We start from the raw sequence: 22,945 nt of genomic DNA on the forward strand, positions 1-22,945 counted from the left end.
AGAACATGCAAACTTAAAATTTTAATTGAACTGTATTTAATTACAAACCTGATTCAATCATTTTTACTTCTACAATTCTCAGGCTTCATTCAGATGCCTGATCTCCATTAGCTATTTGATACATAAGGTTTCTTTCATACTCTGAGAAACTTGACTTCTTTAATATTGTCCTGGTTTTGGCTGGGGGAGTAAATTTTCTTCCTAGTAGCTGGTATGGTGCTGTGTTTTGGATTTAGGATGAAAATAAAGTTGATAACTGACTGATGTTTTAGTTGTTGCAGAGTGGTGCTTACACACGAGGACTTTTTGACCTCTTGTGCTGCCCTGCCAGCAAGGAGGCCAGGGGGACACAAGAATCTGGGAGCGGATACTGCCAGGACAGCCAGCTGATAGACATTAGTCAGCTGCTGGTGAGCAACTGTGTAGAGCATTACTACTTGCTCTATTTTTTTTTCTTTTTTTTTTTTTTTCTTTTCTCCTATTTCTTTTTCTTTTCTTATTAACCTGTCCTTATCTCAACCTATGAGTTCTTGTACTTTTCAATTCTCTTCCCCATCCCACTGAGATGGCTGTATGGTGAGTGGATGGCTGTGGTGTTTAGTTGTCTGCTGGGTTAAACCACAACCATTTTGCTCCTCTTTTCCCTTCCCAGAAATTCTTTGTTATTTCTATTTCACTTCTCTTCAAAGTTACCTTCTGGACTTCCTTAATTGGTACCTTCACTGGAAAAAACAAAAACAGAAACAAAAAATAGTAGTTCTATTCATCAGCACTTGTTTACTTTACCATATCAGTTGTGTTCCAGCCCAAGTATTTTTGCTGATTTAAACTCGGGTCTCAGTAAGTTCTTTAAAATAGCAATCCCTTCCCCCATAGAAGTACAAAAGGAAAAAATTGGAAGGGTCTGAGCTAAGCCCAGAAAGGGAATTAGAAAGGGTTATTACATCTTTGTGGGTTGAAGCAGTAAGATGGGTTTGAAGGAAATGCCCTAACTGCCCCAGTTATTGAACAACTGAGGTTGTACAAAACATCAGGAGGTCATCTAATCCAACCCCATGTTCAAAGCAGGGCTAGCTTCAAAATCAGATCAGGTTATGCAGGAGCCTATCCATCGAGATAACTCAGTCTCTCCAGGCATCTGTTCTAGGATTTGTTCAACTGCCCTCCTAGTGAATACTTTTTTCTTGGTAGCTAGTCTCAGAATCACAGAATCGCAGAATGTTAGGGATTGGAAGGGACCTTGAAAGATCATCTAGTCCAATCACCTAGATATCTGCTTTTGGGTAGTGATAAGGAAGTCCTTAGAGGGATCTTTGACATGCCTCAGTCCTAAACTTTTATTCTTCAGTGTTCTACCCTGAGCAGCATCCCACCTAGCCTTGCTATAGGGAAAAAAAAAAAAAAAAAAAAAGAAAAAAGAGTAAGTCTTGGGAAAGGAGAATCTTCTTCATATTTTAGAATCCAAGAATCAGAGGAATAGAGTTAAAGAGCTGTAAAAATGAAGCTGCAATATCTCTTTTAAGATAAACTAAAACACATAGCAAATAGTTCTTCAGTCCCAATTTGAAAAGTGGGAAAGGGGCAGAAAAAAAAAAGAACACAGATTACTGCATTTTGAAAACAGAACAAAGATTAATTATAAACTAGGAATAGTTTCAACCTAAATTAATACTTTTCTTCAATGTTGAATAATATAAAGTAGAAGACAAAGGTTATGAAGGTTGTGGAAATAAGAATGTAGAAATCGAATACTTCACGTGGAAGCAATTCCAAATTTTCTAGTTGGAGAGACTGGAAAACATCAGCCTACCAATTCTGAAAGAACTGGCTCATCGCATCTCAAGTTCAGAGGCAAACTGAACTTGAGCCGTACACAAACTTAGCTGTTTGTCTATATGAAAGTCAGAGGCAAGCACACATGAGCAGTTTTTTGCTTCTATTGTAGCTAAGGCTGGGATTGAACCATGCAGCTGCAGTTGTCTCTCTGCATACCCAACCCCTCTCCCAGAGGACCACTAGGAGCAGCAGCCCATGTCGGCAGGAAGCCAAGGCTAGGAATGGATTTATTGCAGAGCTGAGAGCTGCACAGCCAGCATCCCCACGAGCATAAAATATTTGTGATGTGTAGCTATAGATTCCCACTCATTCAGACTGCAATCATTGTACTGTAAAACTGGAGATTAGCAAAAACGAGGAAAGCAACTTTGGGCCTGGTAATAAGATAATAATTACAAATTCTGAGGTGAAAAAATAGGTTAAATAAGGTCATCATATCACACTAGAAATTATTAGTTCAACTGGAAGATTTAGTAGAACAGTTTCAAAGTAGAAAAAGCAGGAGACAGTAACAGGTAACAATGGAAGAGTAGGGAGAAGTTAAATGGAATTTCTCAACTGATTTGAGAACTCCATTTCTGGGTATATGTAGCATAATGTATAATGGATATTGTATATTTTAATATAAAATATACTATATATATAACTACTTAATAGCATTTGCATAAAACCTAGAAAATGATCAAGAATTGTGCTGATAGAGAAAGATCAGAATGCCATGCATAGTCCTTGTCAAGTTTGTCCAAGAAAGACGAAGCCAAACTAAGGTATGTGTGCTCAGTAAGAATTCTGCTCCAACAGAGGATGGGACTTCTAGCAATATCAAATTAAAATTTTATATCTTTGAAGTTCTTTCATTTGATTTTGATTTTCAGAGTGATAAATCATATGTCCTTCATTCACAAACTTATTTATTTATACTGCATTATTCTTTACCTGTTATTTGCTTTTTTTTGTGTGTGGTTGTCTCTTTACAGTCTCTTGGTTTTGTGCTCTGATATTCAGCAGAACAGCCCTACAGCCCAGCAACCCCAGCAAACAGACGTACTGACAGTCTCTATTTCTAGCACCATGCCTGTGCCCCAGCTACTTGATGCAATACCACATTTGTTGGCGGGAAAAAACACTTAGGACAACTTGCTATAGAACAGGAATAGAATGCAGGGACGATCGCTGAACATGTGTGTGAAGGAAATGTAATGTCAAGCCTTAGTGGAAAGGCAGAGAGGAAATACCACAAATCAGAAAACAGCCTTACAGGAAACATATATAAATTTTTAATGCAAGATATATGTACACTCTACAATGTATATGTTTTAAGTTAAATGAATATATATATGAACAGTTACTCATCTGAATACAATTGTACTTATTAAAAAAAGTAATTTATGCTCTCTCAGATCTCTCCTTATGAATATACAGGGAAAAAAAATATCATAAAACAAGCACTTAGTCAAAATGTATTGTTTTTACTATCATTTAGTACCAAATGATCATCTTCACAGAACACTACAATTAAGGTAAACAGACACTGGAGTGAAATATCAGGTACTTAGAGTATTAGTAACTCGAGCAGCAATTCCATAGGCAACTGTGCAAACTTGTTTGTGAATTAAGTCAGTTTTATGTGAGCTGTTGTAGTCTGTTTTCATTCAAGGCTTTTTTTTCCTGGCATACACCAATCTCTGCCAATAACTGCAACTCAATCTCATCTTCTGGGATGAAATGTCTTTCAATCTTTAATTCAATTATTTAAGTATTCAACTGAGTAGGTTGTAATAAATAGCTTGTATTATCTGTATATTTCATATCCCTACAAAAACCTACCCGTAGTCATATAACCAATGACTAACATCTTTTTCTTCAGAACCTCACCCTAGCTCACTAAATTGTATTGTTATTTTCAAATAAAACAGTTCCTTCTACCTTTTTTCCATGGAACTGAATGATTTTCTTCTTTCCAAAGTATGACATGTTTAATCCAACAATCTGCACAAATTGGAAGGGTGGGTGATGAGGAAAAATAGTGTCAAAATCTATTTATTAAAAAATAAAATTTTCTGAAATGTATATATTCTTAATAAAAAGATGTGCATTTTCAGTATAGGACTTGAAAATGTCAGGAGGTTACTGGCTATTATTGTTCTGCCTTTGGAAAAAAAAACAGTGAAAGGTCTTATTTTAAATTTTAAATTTTGTTAAGGATACTAGTTTGGGAAAATATACAGCTAATAGCTTTCAAATGAACTAATCATGGAGCTTCCCAAACTATTGATACCAGCCAATCCTAGATAATTTGAACAGATACTTTGCTGTTGACATTGGGAAAAAATCATGGCAAATGCAGTATAAAAGGCTGTTATATAATTATTAAGAGGTGCAAATGCAATATGTATGACTTTTCAGAATATGGATACTAGCATAAAAAATCTTGTTTAGTGTTGTAAACTTGGAAGATTAATACAACTGCTGCTCTAGTATTTAAATTTCTTTCAGAAGTCTAATTCTGCTTTGCATAACATTCTAAGAAGTTATGTAGGTTACAAAATTAGTGCAACACTTGGGCTTTAAAATAATTTAAATCAAATGTCTTTGAGAAAATTCAAATAAATATGCCTAGACAAAAAAAAAAAGTTCTTGTGAGAGTTTGTTTGAATAGTTATTGGCCTACTGCTACTGCTGTAGTGTATCTTGGCTTTTGACAGTGGATATTTTCCTTGAGCATGGGAGAAACTTGTTAGTTTGCAACCATATCCACTAACTTCTTTATCCAGTTAAGCGTATGTAGCAATCCGGCACCTTTCAACATTTCTACAAATGGAACAGTAATTAACACTCAAAAGCAAACCATGTTTAATTCCAGTAAGAAATTTGACTGTGTATACCATATTTGCAAAGGTATTGTTTACTGAAAAAAATACATGGAAGGCAAGAGAAGGCTATAAGCAAAATCATTCAGGAACCTCTTGGAAAGAGTTATGGCTGTAAAGAGACTTGGAACTATTGGCAAAGAAACTGCCTTCTGCTGCTGCTTTCTCTTGTGTTTAGGGCAGTAGTAGACTGTTTTCTGAAAATAAATAGGTTGCTTTCCAATGGAAACAACTTGCAAGATCTGGAATATTACCAACTATCTCGTGTAATGGGATGACATGATAAAAACATCGCTAAGAAAGATAGCAGATGGTGTAGCTGTAGTTGTGTGTAGCTGATCTGATGTCATTGTATACAAACTTGTCTGCAATACCTATTACATTTTCCTTTGTAGTGGTTTAATTTTTTTTCCTTTATTTTTTGATGTTAAATAAAACCACAACATAGGTGGTACAGGTGAGCAATTCGCTATATATGACAGGCAACTATGATTCTAAAGGGACTGGCATGGTGTGGGTCATCACACAGAGAAGTATATGAACTCTGTTACACTGAGATGAGCCACAGGAGTTAGGTGCCTTTTGAAAGCGTAAAGAAAGAACTGAATAGGGTAATGATCAACAACCAGATTACTAGCAATCGTTTGCCTGGTGCTTGTGGCAGAAGGCTTGAATGCTGGAAAATCTGTGCGATGTGTTTGGACGCAAATGTGATAAACTTAATTTCACTTCAGACAGTAATTTCATTTCTTAGTATAATCTCAAGAAAATATCAGAGGCTTAGTACCTTGTTGAAAGCCTTTGGAGAAATGAGCACCATCAACTCAGTAGTTCAGTTTTGTGCCATCATAAGAAGGCAATCTTTTTAAGAGATGCCTGCCTTGGAGAGAGAATATTCAAAACTGGAAAAGCAGAGGAAAAGAAATAAAAGAGGATAAAAACCAAACTTGTGGTGATTTGCATAAAGGTGATTTAAGGACAGAGAGAAAAATGTTTGGGTTAAAAACTGTGGTCTGCAACAAAAGTTTTTGTCTTGTTGCAACTAGTCTGTGCAGTGGCTGAAAACATGAAGTGTACTGTAGTGCTTTAGGCTTAAGCCCCCTCTCTCAATGTGATGGTAGTGAGATAAATATTTACTGCATTTCAGCCTTTATAGAACCACAAAAGAACATGCATTTCAAAGACTCAAAACAGAACTGAGAAAAAGAAACAAAGGAAAACCAACCCATTTCAACTTCCTTGCCTTTTTATTTTGTCTTGATGTTGCTTGCACTGCACTGCAAAATGAGGAATATGCAAAGACAGTGTTAATACATTGTCATTCTGAATATAATTATATTTTTAAGACTAATATGCAAAGACAGTGTTTAATATATTGCCATTCACGATATAAATCTATTATTTTAAAACTAATACTCATTTTTTTTTGGGTGGGGGGGTATTCAATTTGAAACATGGTATGTGGAACAAAGTGTCAGGATTGCAGATACTGTTCATCATCAGGCTGAAGGAGAAAAATGTATGTAATGTTACAATGCAAACCAGCAGAACAGCCCTTTTCCTGGCTGACATTATGTGGAGACTGGATTACTTCAGGCTCTGATGACCTGATAAAAGCCCCTGTGGTGGGAATTTGTGTGAACATGTCATAGACATGGTGTGAGGGGACAAAGTTACCTGAAAACAAGGCCACAGGGAAGAAATGTGCGTGCTGAGGGGCAGCATGAGAGCCTCCCAAGGAATAGGCTGCCCAGGGAAGCGGTTGAGTCGCCATCCCTGGAGGTCTTTAAAAGACGTTTAGATGTAGAGCTTAGTAATATGGTTTAGTGAAGGACTTGTTAGTGTTAGGTCAGAGGTTGGACTAGTTGATTTTGAAGGTCTCTTCCAACCTAGATGATTCTGTGATCTGAGGAACCAGGACCACCAAGATCCGAGCACCCCTGACCACCACCACCCCACAGGCGGCGCGCCCGGCTCGCCCCGTCCGGCACCCAACGGAGACCCGTAGCTCTTCGCGGGCCACCACCGGGCCGTGCCCCGTTACCTCGGCCCCAGCCCCGCCGGGGGTGCTGAGGGCGGGGGCCGGGACCCAGCACACCGAGCGGCGGGGCCCTGACGGGGCCGGGCGCCTGCGCGGCGCCGCGCCCGCCTCCCGGTAAACAGCGCGGTCACGTGAGCGGCGGGCCCGGCGGGGGCGCGCCTACGGGGGGAGCGGGCACGCGGCCGGCGGCGCCAGGCGGAGGAGCCGGAGCCGGGAGCGGGCAGCGGGGGCGCGGGCAGCGGGGCCGGGGGAAGCCGGTGCGCGCTCCCGCGAGCCCTGTCTTCCCTTTCGGCGCGGCCTCCGCGGCCCTTCGTCGGCGGGCGGCGCGGCGCGGAGCGGAGCGGGGTGAGTCAGCCGCCGGCGGGGCGCGGGCGAGGGGTCCGGGGGCGCTGGGCCTCGCGCGGCCTCTGCAGCACGGCCGGGCCCGCTGCGGCCGGGCAGGGCAGGGCAGCGCCTGGAGGGGCCGGGGCTGAGGCCTGGCCTGGCCGGGCCTAGCGGGGCCCAGCGCCGCGGCTCGGGCCTTGAGGCCGCAGCGGGCCGCGGGGCCGGGCCGTGGCTCGGAGGCCGGGCCGGGTCCCCTCGCACAGCCGCACGCACCCCGCTGACCTTGCGCAGGCCGCGGCCGGGGCCTGAGCTCCGCGCCAGCCTCCCCAGGGCTCCGTCCTGGCCTACCAGCTCCGCCCGGCCGGCCCCGGGCTCCAGCAGCTCCGAAAGCTGGGGAGCAAGCGGCGATTCGGAGCCAGCTGTTACCCTGCTATTGGCCTGGCCTGCGTGGGGCTCCTCCTCCCGTCCCTCACACTTCGCATCGTCAACGGGTTCTGTGGTTAACTCTTGTGTAGGGTACCCGCTGCGGGAGGCATGGCACAAGAGGCTGGGGGAGCCAGGGGAGGCCTGGTGGCACTGCCATCCCGCCCTTGGGTGCCATGGGCTTTCTAGGGCGGTTTGTCCATGCTTCCTCCTTGCTACTGGAATGTAAATAATTAATGCCTATTAGGCTTCAGAAGAGCCATTGCTCACGTAACAACAAGTGTGCTTTCTGTAAAGTGGGGGTACATTACAGCCATGGCACAAGAGGTTGGCAGAAGAGCACTCTATTTATTGTAGGGTGACCTACGGAAATGGCGTGCAGAATGGAGCATGAAAGTTGGGAACACAGGGACATGGGGTGACAAGTGAAGCAAACAAATTATAGTTGTGGTGTTGTCCTTTATGGGGCTGTTAATCTGTTAAGTAAGTTCTGTACGCTTGCTGTCGTAAAAGTTGATGCTCATATTGCTAAACCGGGGAAATACTGTAGGGTTATGTGCGAGGGTTGTAAACGTGGCTTCTCTCTGACAACCCCAATTTACAATTTGTTGTGCTTAGTAAATTCATCTGGTAAGGTTTGGGAAATATTCTGCACGGGAGATCTTGAAATCCAGGATTTCAAGATTTCTTAGAATAATTTAACTTCGGTCTTCACGCTTAGTGTGCAGCTCACAATAAAGCTGTGGTCAGCTCTCTTTTTGCTTCATCACAAAGCTGCTACTTCTAACTTTGGTTCTGCTTTAAAGATTAGACGTATGAGTATGGAGTTCTAAACGCCTAGATTTTTTTGTTTCAACCATCATTTTCAGCTATTTGGCCATTTGTTTTATATGGGCGTGTTACATTTGCAAATCCTCATGAATTTTATGTAGCTGGATGGAAGGGCATCTAACTACAAACCATGCTGTCTATATCTAATCCAATATAGTTGTCACAGTGTGGAAGCAGTTGTTAAGGTGTCTCTAAGAAAGCAAAAGCTCAAACTTGTGATTATCTACCATACTTCTGTGACCTCTTCTTAGAAACTTTTTAGAGCTTGGCTCTGTCTCATGGCTTAAATGTTATTCGTGTGCAAAGAGCTGAGCGTGTGTATGCTGTATGGAATTATTTTAGCTGTTAGTTTAATGAGTCTGTAATTCTTTAATTTTTCTGTAATTCTTTTTATTTTTCCTGGGGAACCTAAATACTGTTGAATCCAAGCCTTAAAAATGTTAAGGGAAGAGAAGTTATTTGTAGAAAATAGTAATCTTTCATTGTCTTGCCTATTATGTCAGAAATGTTGATAGGTAAGGGAATGTGTTTTTTTTGTTTGTTTTAAGGTAGCATTATGAAGTAGAAATGCCAAAGTCCAATAAACTGGATGTGAGTGTTCATTATATAAGAGCAAAATGAAAAATATGGACTGCTTGTGGCATGCACCTGAATGGTATCAATATGTGCACATGGCAGATGTTACGTTTCTGTGCAAAACCTCACAAAGCTTCACCAATAAGCACCTAACTGGTTTTGAAAAAAACTAATTCTAATATGTGTATCCAAATTAACCATTATCAGAGGGGCACTGAAAAATTCAGCAAGTGTTACAAATGAAATTATTCTGTCTGGGACTACTGACAAATAATCAATGTAACCTATTACAAAGCTTACTGTTTATATAATGACCATGCTGAGAATTCCTAAAACAATTATTGAGCAATGTGAGGGTGGAAAAGAGTTGAAGAACATAGCAGTAGTCATGGAAAAATAATCTGTCATTAGCTTTTTCTTTTTCAGGGAAACGTCTCTTAGTGAGCTTACAAATTCTAGAGGCATATGGAGAGATGTGTATTCTCTGAATGATACAGAGAGATATAATCTTTGATTATTATTAACTTTTTTGGGATTCACTGATGGGATGGTCCAGTAAAGGAAAGCAGTCTACTTCATGAAATAAATTTGAAGGATATCAAAGTGTAAAGTCATTTTTTGTGACAGAACACAACTTCTAGTGCAGTTTTTTGTGCCTCTTCTAGCTGTAGAGGGAGAATGAGAAACGTGTTTTTGAGGAAAGGTTTTTCTGTGCAAAAGATCTGATTTTGTGTGATATAATTTGATCTTGTATGATTAGGAAAAGGTTTATCTCTGTCTCTTCCGCTTTTCTTTGTCTTCTAATTTAATCCTTTGTTTGAAATGTACTTTTTCTTCCTGTTCAGTGAAATGAGTTACAGTTCTGGTAGTAGAACGTAATTCTTTCAGATAGCGAAGTTTAATAAAGAAAAATCTTGAGCTGTCTGACCTTCCATCAAATAATCTGCTAGGAAAGAGTAGGGGATCTGCTGTGTGTCAGTGAGGGGTACAGCATGCATCTTCAGATTATAGATTTTGGGATGTGCTTATTGCTTGATATGTCAAGACTACTGAGATTTTAGTAACAGGGTGGTAAGATTTGGGTCAGTTGGTGTTTGAAGACTTTAGGGTAAGAGGAGGATAACAAGAGCCATTAAGAGTTAGATAGGCAGTTTTAAATGAGGGATTAAATAATAGGGAGTTTAAGGAACAGAGGTGGTACGTAGATACTTATGGGTTGACATTTTTGGTGTGTATCTTTGTCAGTGTACCTGCAATGCAGCAATATTGTTGTTACAAATACATTATTTTGGTTACACGTTGCTGTTAGGCAAGTCTTCGGTGTCCTGTTTGAGCGGCTGGTGAACTAGAAAGAGACCAGATTTAATTATTCTCAAAGGCCAAAGCTCAGGAAACCATATTCCATCCAAGCTTTGTATATTTTTTCTTTCAGAAAGGACACTAACATTTCCTTTAACAGTTCTGAATACGTTTCTGTGGTTATATCACAATTCAGATGCTCGTAAATCAGAAGTGATTGTCCTGTCAGAGATGTTTTGTCAGTTCATTTATTCCTTGATGACTGCCCTAGGTGATGGGATTTCAAACTGTGTCAACCAGAGGAGAAGGTGCATTGGTGTGAGTGTTGCAAAGGGACAGCATTGTTGCTGACTGTGCCGCCGGTGTATTGTGTAGTAATGGTGTTTCCTTTTTCATCCCATGGTGTGTTGAGGCCGTGAGCTCCGTTGGCTAGAACCTCCGTTACTACAGAGGGCCTGGGTCTTGGCTGTGGCTTTTGGAGCTGTAATACCCATAGAAGTTGTCGGACTAAGTACAGCTGCCAATGCTTAAGCACGGACACATGGCAACCTCATTAACTTTCAGTCAGGCGTTTGTGAGCGTACCTGTTACGGTTCCACGTGCAAGGAGGGCAGGAGGATGGCAGTAATGCTGCCTGTGTGCAGTGCCAGCACTTGGAGCAGTGCTGGTGGATGGACGTCGGGTTGTAGCTCTTGGGACATGGGGTTCCTGGGGTGTGCTGGCATCCCAGCTCTGGTGAGCTAAGGCAGACGTTGGGTATGCTGAATGCTCTTTTAGTTACAGTATTCACCAAAGCATGCAGAAGAGGGATTCCTTTAATTGTATGTGTAGTCAGCTAATTTCATGTCAATTAAGGTGCAATTTCCCTCTGTTTTGCTGGAAAGCTGCTTTTGTCAGTTGTACTATTGTACTAAAATGCAGTTGTGTTTTTGTCAGTACGTGCTGTTGGGTTTCTCTGTGGCAGTGCAGTGCCAGCTTTTTACGTTTGTTTTGATATCTAAGAAGCTATTTATCCAAACAGCTCTGTTCCTTTTGTATACTTTTCTGACTGGTGTTCTTAATAGTACTACTTGAAGGAATAAATATAATATGAAAAAGTTGTTAACTTTCTGTGGAAATACTGTATTTTTTTTGAAGCCTAACTTCTGAGGGTTTTCATAAACTAGACTTCTTTTAAATAAGTCATTAAAAATACAGGAATTTCTATTGTATATATATGCTTATATTTTAAATACAAGTCCTCTCCTGTGTGAAGGAGGGAAGAGGGAAAGTAATTTTTTGTAGCAATTGCTTTTTAAAAATCTGTTGTCTAGCAAGAGGTATGTCTGCCTTTCATTGTCAGTCCCTGTGGATCCTATGCCTTGTGCTGATCTAGTAATGCTAAAGTACTTCTTCTGAACTTGGTATGGTACAAGGTATGCAGGGAATTGAACATCAGGTTCTTGAACCAAGTAAAGCAAAATTTTCATCCCAAGTACTTTACTGGGATGCCCCTCTAGCTTTTAACAATTGTAGAACATCAATTTTTTTTAAACTTACTAGGTTTTGTGATGGCAGGATTTTTATGTGAAACCTCACTGGTTAAAACCTTACAGGGATCTTTTGATACAAAATTTGGATAGAACTTGATCATAGAATCACGCTTCAGAAACAAACTTTACAACAATTTTTTTCTGTAGTTCTCTCTAATAGCTAGGTAGATGTCAAGGCTGTACCTCAAGTACCGTGTTCAGTTTTGGGCCCCTCACTACAAGAACGACATCGAGGCCTTGGAGCGTGTCCAGAGAAGGGCTACGAAGCTGGTGAAGGGCCTGGAGCAAGTCCTATGAGGAGCAGCTGAGGGAACTGGGGTTGTTTAGTCTGGAGAAGAGGAGGCTCAGGGGAGACCTTATTGCTCTCTACAGGTACCTGAAAGGAAGGCGTGGGGAGCTGGAGGGTCGGCCTCTTCTTGCAGATAACCAGTGATAGGACTAGAGGGAATGCCAGTTGTGCCAGGGGAGGTTCAGGTTGGAAATGAGGAGACATTTCTTCTCAGAAAGAGCAGTCAGGCATTGGAAGGGGTTGCCCAGGGAGGCGGTGGAGTCACCGTCCCTGGGGGTGTTCAAGGAAAGGTCGGATGTGGTGCTTAGGGACATGGTTTAGTGGGTGACATTGGTGGTAGGGTGATGGTTGGACCAGATGATCTTGAAGGTCTCTTCCAACCTTAATGATTCTGTGATTCACTGAAGATGGCTGAGGCCGTTGTTTTATTTTGTAATAATGCATTTGGTGTTCTGGATGGCTGTGTGGTGGTCTTGCAAAACTGTAGGTATTCCCCCCCCCCCCCAAACACATTGTTGTAGAGAGGTTAATTCTGTCAAGCAGCCTTGCTATGTTGCAGCTTGGGGCTGCAGCTAAGGGCTACAGTTCTGCCGGAGCTTTTGTTACTTGCAACTGCTCTTCATGAAGTGGATAGTGCTGCTTTGGTAACAGGCATTACATAAAGGTTCCCCTCCTATACAAACAAACAAACAAAACCCTCTTGAGAAAGATTACTGTAAATATGTTCAAAGCTTCCTACCCCCCATGCCCCTTATATGTAATGTTGGGCACAAAAAAATTCTTCCAGTAATTTGTGAGTGTTATATCTGCGATGTCACTGGCGAGGTTTGCCATCAGTTTGTCCTGTGCCTGTGACTCACATGCTTGCATGATGCTAATATGAAAAAAACACGGTCATTACAGGAGGCTGTTTTGAAGTACTGGATTGTGGCATTTGCAATTATTTTCCTACTCTGGGCTACTCCAGCTCTTGTAGTTTATCCTGTGTAGTATCAGATTGTTGTAGCTACATTGCCTAAGGTTAATAGAAGAGACTATTTAAAAGGGCACAGCACTTCCTCAGTTACAGTTTGCTACTTTGTTTGTTGCCAAGTTTGGATATTATTTTATGAATGGGGAGAAGAATGGGCTGCTATAGATGCTAGTTGGCATGGTACACACATAGATGCACTGCTTAATAACAAACAAGTCTGTATTTTCTTGTAGGGAATATTCAAATATAACATACTTCCTCCTGTAAGGCTGTTACCTCTGTAAGTAAAGACACCTGATTTGGCCTCGTTTTTCCTTCTTGCTGACTGTTCAGTCAGTAGGATGTTGTGCATTACACTGTTTTCATCATGGTTAATGTGTAGATACTGTAAAGACTTCATGCTCTGCAGTGATATACCTGACCACTGTTTCCTTCTGGACTGCCAGATGGGAGAATGAAGAAAGACTGCCATGTTTTTAACAAAAAAAAAAAAAAAGAATTTTTTCATGCTCGCATGTGGTTCATGTAAACTTGTGAAATTGCAAAACTAAATTGTGAGAACAGGGTTGAAATTGGGGCAAAGCATTTGAGTATGTGTATGGCTAGGATTTTCCCTGTTGATCATTAAAGCAGAAATATCCAGTTAATAATTATAAGAAAGCATACTTACTGCTGTAGTAAGCGTAAGTAGATACCGGGCTCGTTTAGCAGCAGGTTGCTGGAATGAGAATCTAGAAACTAATTCAAGCACTACAAGCTGTAAAACCCCCTTTTCTCCTTTTCCTTTAATTAGTGCATTCATTCAAAAAATAAAATCCTGTCTGGTGTGTGGGAGGCGGCTGATAGAGGAAGGAGCTGGAGAGAATTTGTGTCCTTTTCCCGTTTCAGGAAGCCTGAACAGCTTTGTGTGTGCCAAAACTGGTCTCCTAGGCTCTCCAAATAATGCCAGACACTTCTTCATTTTCCTTGCATCTTAAAGTTACCATATTTATTATAATTATCACTCTGCACTTGAAGTATATGGTCATGCTAAACCCCTGAAGAAGCATTTTGTTGATTTTTTTCATCTGTTGCGTAGTTGTGCTTTCTTATCAGTTGAATCTCTGCTGAAACAGTTGTACTTCTACTCTATCACAACGAAGTGATGTAGGAAATGGCGAATTGATTGGGAAATGTAGGTGCTGTCTTTGACTGCAGTTCCTTAAGCTTCTTCAAAACTGAAACTTATAGAAGGATTCTGTCTCTTTTGAAGCCATCTGACAGAATTCTCATATACAGTTGGGGTCAAACTTTCACATAAAACTTTATAATTTTATTGGATGTAAGTAGGTGAAAAATAGGGGTAAGACTCTACTGCTTAAAAATAGTTACTTGCCATGAATTGCATGGACAGAAATATAATCCTTCTCAGTTTGGGGCCCAGTATGCAGGCTCCTGAGCTTCCTCTGCTCTGCTGACCATGGTTTCATACGTAAAGATGAAGAAAGATGCGCCCTTGCAGTGCCACTGCTCCGTGCTTGCTGATTTCCGCATCACCCCCTGCACCTGGGCTGGTTAAGGTTCAAACAAATTTTAGAAAGGAAATATTTCACTTAAACCTTGTCGTACATGCTCTGCAGAAGTGGCAACACTGATGTTGATGGAGGAGCTTATGTTAGTAACTTAGCATGCAAGTTCTTGCAAAGGCAGTCAGTTAGAAAGAGAAATGATTTTAGATGTGCAATGGGTCATACTAAGCCATAAGCAGATTTATTTTTTATTTTTTTTACAAGTCTAAAATACCTTAAGCATTCTTTATTAAACAAAACAACCAAAACAATTTGCTGGTTTCTTAGGTGCTTTTTTCTTTTTTTTCTTTTATCTCTTTTTCTTTTTCTTTTTTTTTCTATTTGTAGCTTATTTTCTTATGGTATTTTTCTTGTCTTTCTATAGGGTTGAAAGACACACAGGAGTCTTCATGGATATAGTTGATACATTTAACCATTTAATTCCTACTGAACACTTAGATGATGCCCTATTTCTAGGATCCAACCTGGAGAATGAAGTCTGTGAGGATTTTAGTACAAGTCAAAATGTCTTAGAGGATTCGCTGAAGAACATGCTCAGCGATAAGGATCCTATGCTAGGATCTGCAAGTGCCCAGTTCTGTTTGCCTGTTTTGGATAGCAATGATCCCAATTTCCAGATGCCTTGTTCAACAGGTAAATCTTATAATTTTTTAAGATTGCAATTTAAAATACATTAATACTCTAGTGCCAACCCTTTTTCATAATGTAGAAATAATAATTTGGGATTTCTGTCTCTTTTTCCTGCCCCTTTTGTTGTGCTGCTTACATGCTTGGCGTGTAAAACATGCAGTTCTTTTTAACTTGGTCACGTAACAACAGCGGAAAGCTCCTAATCTGGGTCAAAATTAATCTAGGCTTTGACTTGAACATGTGTAAATTATTCCCAATTAAAGTTTGATTTCTTTACCATAAGAACCATGCCTGGTTAGTGAAATTGTTAGTTGTCTTCAAAAATTTAATAGTTCAGGATTACCAAGAGGAGTGTTAGAGGTATATAGCTTTTATGTTACTGCTCTGACCTCAGGGTTACTCTGTTAGTGCTAGGAGTTCTAGCATTGATACTGGGTGTTTTGCTCTGTTTGGCTTCAAACAATTCTTTTTTATTGTTTGGAAACACCTGAGTTGGAACTGATTTAGAACGAAGTTTTTAAATAAAAATCATGTTAGGAGCTGTGGAGCAGTTTTGGAAGATGGGGGTGGGTGGGGAACAAAACCATAATCCAGTTCCTAAATTATGTATATTGTGAATAGTTGGAATAATTACTCTGAGTTTACTGTAACAGATAAAAATATACCCCTTGCTTAGTAGGGTTATTTTGTTTGTTTTTGACAGGAAGTTTTAAAAAAAAAAAAACAGGTTCATTGCTGAAATGTGTTGTAGATTAGTGCAAATAACTTATCAGCATTTCTTTTTTTTTCTGGTAACTTTTATGAACTGTTTCTGAAAATCTTGACAATTTCGTAGTATATTATGTTTGTTTCTACTAACAGACTAAATTCTTACCTTTGTTAAATCAAGTGGTATTTTGGCATGGAAAATTGTAAATCAAAGATGCTACTGATTAGGGCAATGACAAAGTGAGCTTCAGAAACCAAGATATTTGATCTTTTTACTGCTTAATACAATATGGTTTGAGGCCATCTTTATTGTACTTGTTTCTTCTCGTAATAGTCCATATGCTTAAACTTTGTCTTTAACCTACCAAACAAAATTGTATCAGTCTTAATGTGCGTAAGACTGCAGTGTACACAGCTAAACCAATCTTCCTCTCTGTTTATTTCCATCCAGTAAAACAATGATGTGAATTCTTGTTTCACAGAGTCACAGCTGTGTATCCTTCTGGAAACCTATACTGCATTTAAAATTTTTGAATTAACTTATAGGGTACGGCTTTTTTATACGGATATTTTAGAAGTTACAGGGAGGCGTTTGGGGGCTTTTTGGCAAACTAGCTGGATATTTCTCTTAAAAGTGATCAGTGGAACAGTTAATAGTATTGATATTTAAATAATCACATTTAACTTTTTAAAATTAATTTTTTAAAATTTTCTGTCCATTAAAATAAATGAGCAAGCTCATTAATTGTGGCTATTACTTCAGGCTGCGTATAGGCTCAGAGAATCGAAACTGATATAACTTCCACTGAGTTTTTGAATTTATTTATTTATTTTAAATCTGAAAGCAAGACTAAAACCATGTTTCAGTATGTAAATAAAAACATGCAATTTGCAATTAATGTTGTAGTGATCCAAAAGGATGTGCCATGTTCTTGCTGTTGCTTGTTCTTTATAGGTCTTGTTAAGAAGGTCTTGTCTTTATTCTGAGATGGTAGGACCCCGATATTTTTCTATCAGAGTTTTTTTTTTTTTCAGTTGAGAATAACAGTTATCAGTTTGAAGCAATGTTTCTTTGTTTGTCCTCATTCCTCATGATTTATTTGATTTGTGTGAGAGTTGGTGATCTAAGGCAACTTAAATAGTCTGCTGGTAAGAATGCAGTCACAGAAGATGGTAATGCCCTTTGTAAGAACTGACAATAGAAAGGCTGATATTTCCAAAATGTGTGCATGAAAGCTCCTCTCTGCTCCAGTATCATTTTGTCTGGAGAAGAGAAGGAAAGAAAACACCACAGTTCTCCCCACAAAACTTGCCTTGCTTATGTCCTTAGATCTGTAACATCTTTGTTTCATACAGAGTGTAGTTTGCTGTATTATTATTCATTTTTTTGGTGTTTTTTTCCTCCTTTTTGTAGGATATTAACATGAATTTAATCTGTGGTGCATTAAGCAGTATGGTTACAGAATGGTTGGTTGTTAGCCCTTTTATCCTTTCCTTAGGATAAATTGGTAACAACAAATGTGTAGTAAAACCTTACAAAAAAAGCTGTTAACCTGGGCATGACCTAGGAAATACTGTTTTTTTTTTTTTGGGGGGGGATGGGGGAGGAAGTCTGTGGTGGCGTTCTGTTTCTTTTTTTTTTTGTTTGTTTGATTTATTTATTTTTAAAGCTGAAATGTTAGATGGCTGAGTTTCTTACTGTCAAGTCTGCAGGGAACTGCAGTTGCTTGGACTCCCGTAGATAAACCTTTTTTTTTTTTTTTTTCAGAGGCAGAATTTTTTTTTTGCTACTTATTTTAGACCTACAAACAGTATCTTGCAAAACCCTTATCAAGACCGTGGAATAGTTTAAGAATGGAGCAAAATCCTTTTGAAAATCAGCTCAGAAGGCCAGCAAAGGACAAGTTTAGCATAGTTGCTGGTCCATGAATAGCTGAAATGTCCAGTTTTGTTCAGTTTTTAAAGTGGTGAAAATTTCTTTGTGTTCTTTTGCTGTGAAAATTTCATGCTATGTTCTTCTTCTGTGGGTAAGCTGAAGAGAGAAAAGTATAAATAGTTGGACTGAGGTGATTTGGCTAAAGTGGAATTAGGTCTGACAGGTAAATTGAAGGAGCAGAGTGCATGGCTCACTAAGTGGAAGCTTGTTTTGAGCAAAGAGTTCAAGAGTATTTGTAAACCTGTGCACAAAGCAAGATGCTGACTTCAACCAGAAGACCTGGCACCACTTAACTGCAAGGAGGATATTGAGTTGCTTGAGTGGGTGTGGAAAACGAGCAATGAAGCTGGGGAAGAGACTAGAAAAGAGGAGTTAAGAGGAGCGGCTGAGGGAATTGGGGTTGTTTAGTCTGGAGAAGAGGGGGCTCAGGGGAGACCTCATCGCTCTCCACAACTACCTGGAGGGAGGTTGCAGTGTTGGTCTCTCTTTTCTCAGGTGGCAAGTGATAGGATTTAAATTGAACACAAGGAAATGGTCTCAAGTTGTGCCAGGGGAGGTTTGGGTTGGACATTAGGAAGAATTTCTTCGTGCAAAGGGTGGCCAAGCATTGGAACGGTCTGCTCAGGGAGGTGGTGGAGTCCTCATCCCGGGAGGTATCAAGAGATGTGTGGACATGGCAGTAAGGGACGTGGTTTAGTGACGGGCCTTGTAGGTCAGAACGATGGTTGGACTAGCTGATCTTGAAGGCTTTTCCAACCTAGATGATTTTATGATTCTGTGTCTTTAAACGTGAGATTTTTATGTGCAAATGGGTACATTTCTGTGGCAGGAGCTTTGAGAAGGACTGGAGTAAGGCCTGCATAGCAGTATATCAAATTTCTCAGAACTAACAGCCTTTTCTGTGCTCTACTTTGGAGATTAGAGCTTTTTGGCTCTCAGCTACATCAGTCTTAAGAACCCCTTCTTTCTTCTGGCTCTTAACTTGGTTTCACCTGTGGGCCTGTGTTCTGCCCTTTCTCTTACTGTTGGGTTGACGTAAGTTCTTGATGAGCGTTGTTCACAGGCCTAACCCAAAGTCATTAGTCATCAGTATTGCATCTGTCTTGCTCAGCATTAGGTTTTATATTGCACTCCATTCACCACGAACTAAGCTTTTTGTTACTGCTGAGCTCTTTCAAAGGCGATGATCTGACTGGATGTGATGGATACCGGTAGCAATTGGTTTACGTCCCTTAAACAGTTTAGGTACTTGTCTATACGACAGAACCGCATAGACTTTTGTGAGTTGAAGTTTGATTTCCATCACTGCTGGTTAGAGGCATTTCCACAGAAAATGCACAAACTGCTTTGTAAATTGGATTACATGCAATTGTCATGGGGAAAATAGTAGCATCATAGTCGGCAGTACCGGTATACGACAAATAGCGAGGAGCATGAAAATAGATGTCTGTTGCCTGTGTGTTGATATGAGGAACTGTATCAGTGCCAGTAAAGCAGTCTCATGTTCGTGTCTTGGCCAGAATCCAGCTTTATGCTGGATCTAATTTTTTTGTTCTTAGATGATCTTATTGATCTGTCAGCTCTATGAGCTTGCTCTGTAATTGCTGCCGAGTAATAGAATGGGGTTGTCTCGTTCAGCTTTGACTGAACAGTTAGATTTTTAGAGAAGACAAAATCCTTTCCAGACCTGTTAATGTCTCTGAGCAGAGATGGAAGTAACTTTTCTTGACTTTTTCCCAAGGTGGAGAGGGTATGGGTCAAATTAACAGCTGTTATGCTGAAATCCTTTTAGGATGTGTTTGTGAGAAGTGACTGCTAAACTGTGAAGATGTGGTTGGGTTGCTGGTTTGTGGGATTAGATGGTGCAGATAGCTGTTATACGTGAGCAGCAAGGAAGTCTTCTGTTATTTCAATGAAGCAAGGCACAACCTATTTGCAGATCTCAGGAGCTTAGCAGTAATGGAAGCCATTTACTGTCCTGAGGTAGGTATTGGCAGTGAGACCTAGTGGAAGTTGGTGCAACTACTGTGTTTGCCAGATAAAAGACAGAATTTGACAAAACAAGGCTTTCAAAAATTAAATGAAACACAAGTTTTTGAAATACTCAGAGGTGTCCTATATCATGTTTGAGGTGTCTCTGTGTTTCCGTTCATCAGTTTGGTAAGACGTTTGTTCTCCAAAGAGCTGTGTAATCAACACAGGTAGATTATGTGGAATAGCTCCTGGCTATCTTTGATGTTTGGGTGGTGTGTGTGCATGTTTTTTGTTGTTTGTTTGTTTGTTTTTGCTTTTCCTTCTGATCCTTTTTCTTTAATCAGAAATGGAAAATGTGAAGTTAAGAATATGACTTAACTCTTTAGAGCAGCACCTTCTTTCAGACTTGGTACCTTAGTGATGGGGGGGTGTTCTGTTTTGTTCTGTTATTTCTTGCTGTAAGGCATGCTGGAAATTTATGCACTAATTTTATAAGTTTGTGAGCATGGCAGGTCAGGCTGGAACCCTTGATAGCTGAGATCATATGGTTTCCTTCACCACAAATCACGTGGTGATTTGCCACTAAGCTGCAAAAAGTTGTCCGACTCCTGGTCAACAGCCCCAGATTTGGGATTTTCCTCTTCCCTTGTTTTTTTCAGTATATTTGTGTCTCTCTGTGTGTGTGTATATATATATATATATGCACACATGCATATATATGTCAAAATCAAACTAAGTAAGCAGGAATCATACTAACTGGGCATTTCTCAGCTATCGTAAATTATGTAGCTTTTCAGGTTGTTATTTACTGGAGCAGTTTGATTTTATTATACGTGTAGTAGATGGTATGGCATTTGAATTGCGTATCATCTAGAGATGTTTCTGGATTTCATAGCAAAATTAAACTTTTACCAGTTTATATTTATCCAATCAGATATTTTTAATAAATGATGAGGAGGACTGGCCCTATAAGAGAGTGTACAAAGACTGTTGGGGACATCTTTTAAATTGCATTTTTTTTTTCCTGTGCTTCTAGATTGCTTCTTGAAAAGGGTTTCCCCCGAGTGCAGTCTGTTCTTCCCAGTTTTACCCTGTGTGTTCATGAGTACTGTTGAAAGCAGCATTACCTCTGCTAAAACTGTGATCATCTACTAAATCTTCGGAGCCAAAATGATTTTTCTGACTATAAAAACTTTTTTTTGTAGCTGTTTTCTGTTTTAGGCACTTGATGCTCATTTCACTAAAATCAGATGTACATCTATTTTTTCTACCTGCTTATGAAGTGATTTTGAATATAACTTCTCGATTGCAACCCCAAATGCTTTATGGTTTCTCAGTATTCTTACCTCTTTCTGCCTTCCTTCCTCCAAGCTGTCCCTGTGAACAGTTGCACAGTGTCTTGTGACCAAGGTAGTAACCTTTCTGTATAAAATTTAAATTTGTTATATTGCTGTCATACTGAGAACATGGAAAATGTTTATTTTGCATGCTTTTTGTCTGTAGGTAACAAACTACCAGTTTTCCCCACTGTACGTTCTTCTGAAGTCTTAGTTATTTCTTTGGATCAGTTCTGTGAATGGAAGGAGGTTGGATCTTTAGCATTCACAACAGTACAGAGCAGAAACAGTGGAATGTTATTCCATCTGGTTAGCTAAGCAAAAGAAAACCAGAGCTGATATCTACAGGAGAACTTTAGTTCTACACTTGAAATTTACCTTGAGCAGTGTGTCAAAAATCTGAATATCTTTGTATAACTTTGGCTAAAGATAATCAAAGGAAGACATATGTTAATAACATACATACATTTAAAGGATTTTGATGATATTTTAGGTATTTTCTTCTCCTTCCCTTCCCTTCCTCCAACAAGTAAGGCTTGTTTTCCTCAATTATATATCAATGAAGAAATAAAAATTTGTCACAGTTTTGTTTTAACACATGGAAAATTCTGCTTTAAAATTGCAAATATTTTTAATGTGTTCTTCTGTTATTGCTTGACATGTATGAAAAGTGAGACAGTAGTCTGGAAATTTAAGTACTTTGCAGAAAACAGTCTCAATATATTAAGGTGATAGCCAGTAGTGCTTCTTCAAGCGTGTGTATTTGTATACGCATGAAGATACGGGTCACAGTCTCTATGTATTTTCCTTTTTTGCAGCTTTTTCAGTTGTATGCAGTTTTGATGTTTTTTTCCCCTTCCTCCTATGTGATTATTTATCACTTATGCCTCTGTCTTAATTTCTATAAATATTTATTACTAACATCATCCGTATCTCTTTCTGTTGTTTTATTTCTGTCTGTTTCTGCTTTTGGTGGTTTTGTCATTCCAAATTCCTATCTCTACGTCCATTTCCCTTTCATAATTCAATTTTCCAGTCTCCTTCTCTGTATCTATTACTATTCCTTGTCACTTTTTCCTTTCCCAGCAGGGTTCTGTGTTGACTTCTCCTCTTCCTGCCTCATGTGGCTGTAATAGCTGAGTTGTAGCTCAGGTCGTTTGAAATAAACAAGATTCTGTGCTTCAAACTCATCCATAAAATTAAAGCTACAGCACAGAGTCTTGTAAGTATGAAAATACTTTAATTCTGATATTTCAAACTGTCTGTCAATAGTAGACTGAATATGTCCCTTGTGTTAATGAAGGGTGTGTAAATGAATTAACTTGTGCAAGAACATGTAAAGCCCGAGGCTTTAGTGATCTATGAAATCAGCTCCAGAACTGTTTCAGAAGTTGTCTGAGTAGTTTTTATTCTTCGTGTTATCTTCAGTAGTTAGTGTAGTTCTACACCAAAGAGTCATAAGGGTCTCCTTTGTCACAGGCTGTACACTAACACCAGCTGCATGTTCTGTAGGATCACTGTTGCAGTAAGTCAGCTCACACCAAAGTGCGGAGCTGTCAGGAGGACGTAATCATGTAATCTTTCAGAACACAGGAAGGGTGGCCTGAGTTAGGATTAGGATCCATCTTGTTCAATGTCCTGTGTTGGACAAAGGTCAGCGTTGCATATTTAGGGGAAAATAAAGTCTGACAGAGCAATTAGTGTCATGTTTTCCCCATTATGTAGCTTGTAGCAAATAAGTGATGAAGAAACATTTGGATGAGTGGACTGACACTAGATTTATCAGTCCGGTGCAGCT

The 22,945-nt window shown here is 39.7% G+C and overlaps 1 protein-coding gene across 7 annotated transcripts in view; it reads left to right on the forward strand.

Moving 5' to 3' along the window:
* The first annotated feature begins 6,875 nt into the window (after window positions 1-6,875).
* PHF3 (PHD finger protein 3) overlaps window positions 6,876-22,945 on the forward strand; it is a 50,743-nt gene continuing 34,673 nt past the window's right edge. Inside the window, exons 1-2 of one of the 7 annotated variants that reach the window (XM_040552998.1) lie at window positions 6,887-7,092; window positions 14,927-15,195. In XM_040552998.1, the coding sequence (XP_040408932.1) occupies window positions 14,952-15,195 (244 nt within the window). In that variant the 5' untranslated portion in view covers window positions 6,887-7,092; window positions 14,927-14,951. Of the gene's footprint in view, window positions 7,093-14,926; window positions 15,196-22,236; window positions 22,370-22,945 lie in introns of those variants that run through there. The other 6 variants (XM_040552999.1, XM_040553001.1, XM_040553004.1 and 3 more) reach the window with 6 other exon arrangements.

The sequence above is a fragment of the Cygnus olor genome, chromosome 3 (genome assembly GCF_009769625.2).
Source record: "Cygnus olor isolate bCygOlo1 chromosome 3, bCygOlo1.pri.v2, whole genome shotgun sequence".
Lineage (NCBI taxonomy): Eukaryota > Metazoa > Chordata > Aves > Anseriformes > Anatidae > Cygnus > Cygnus olor.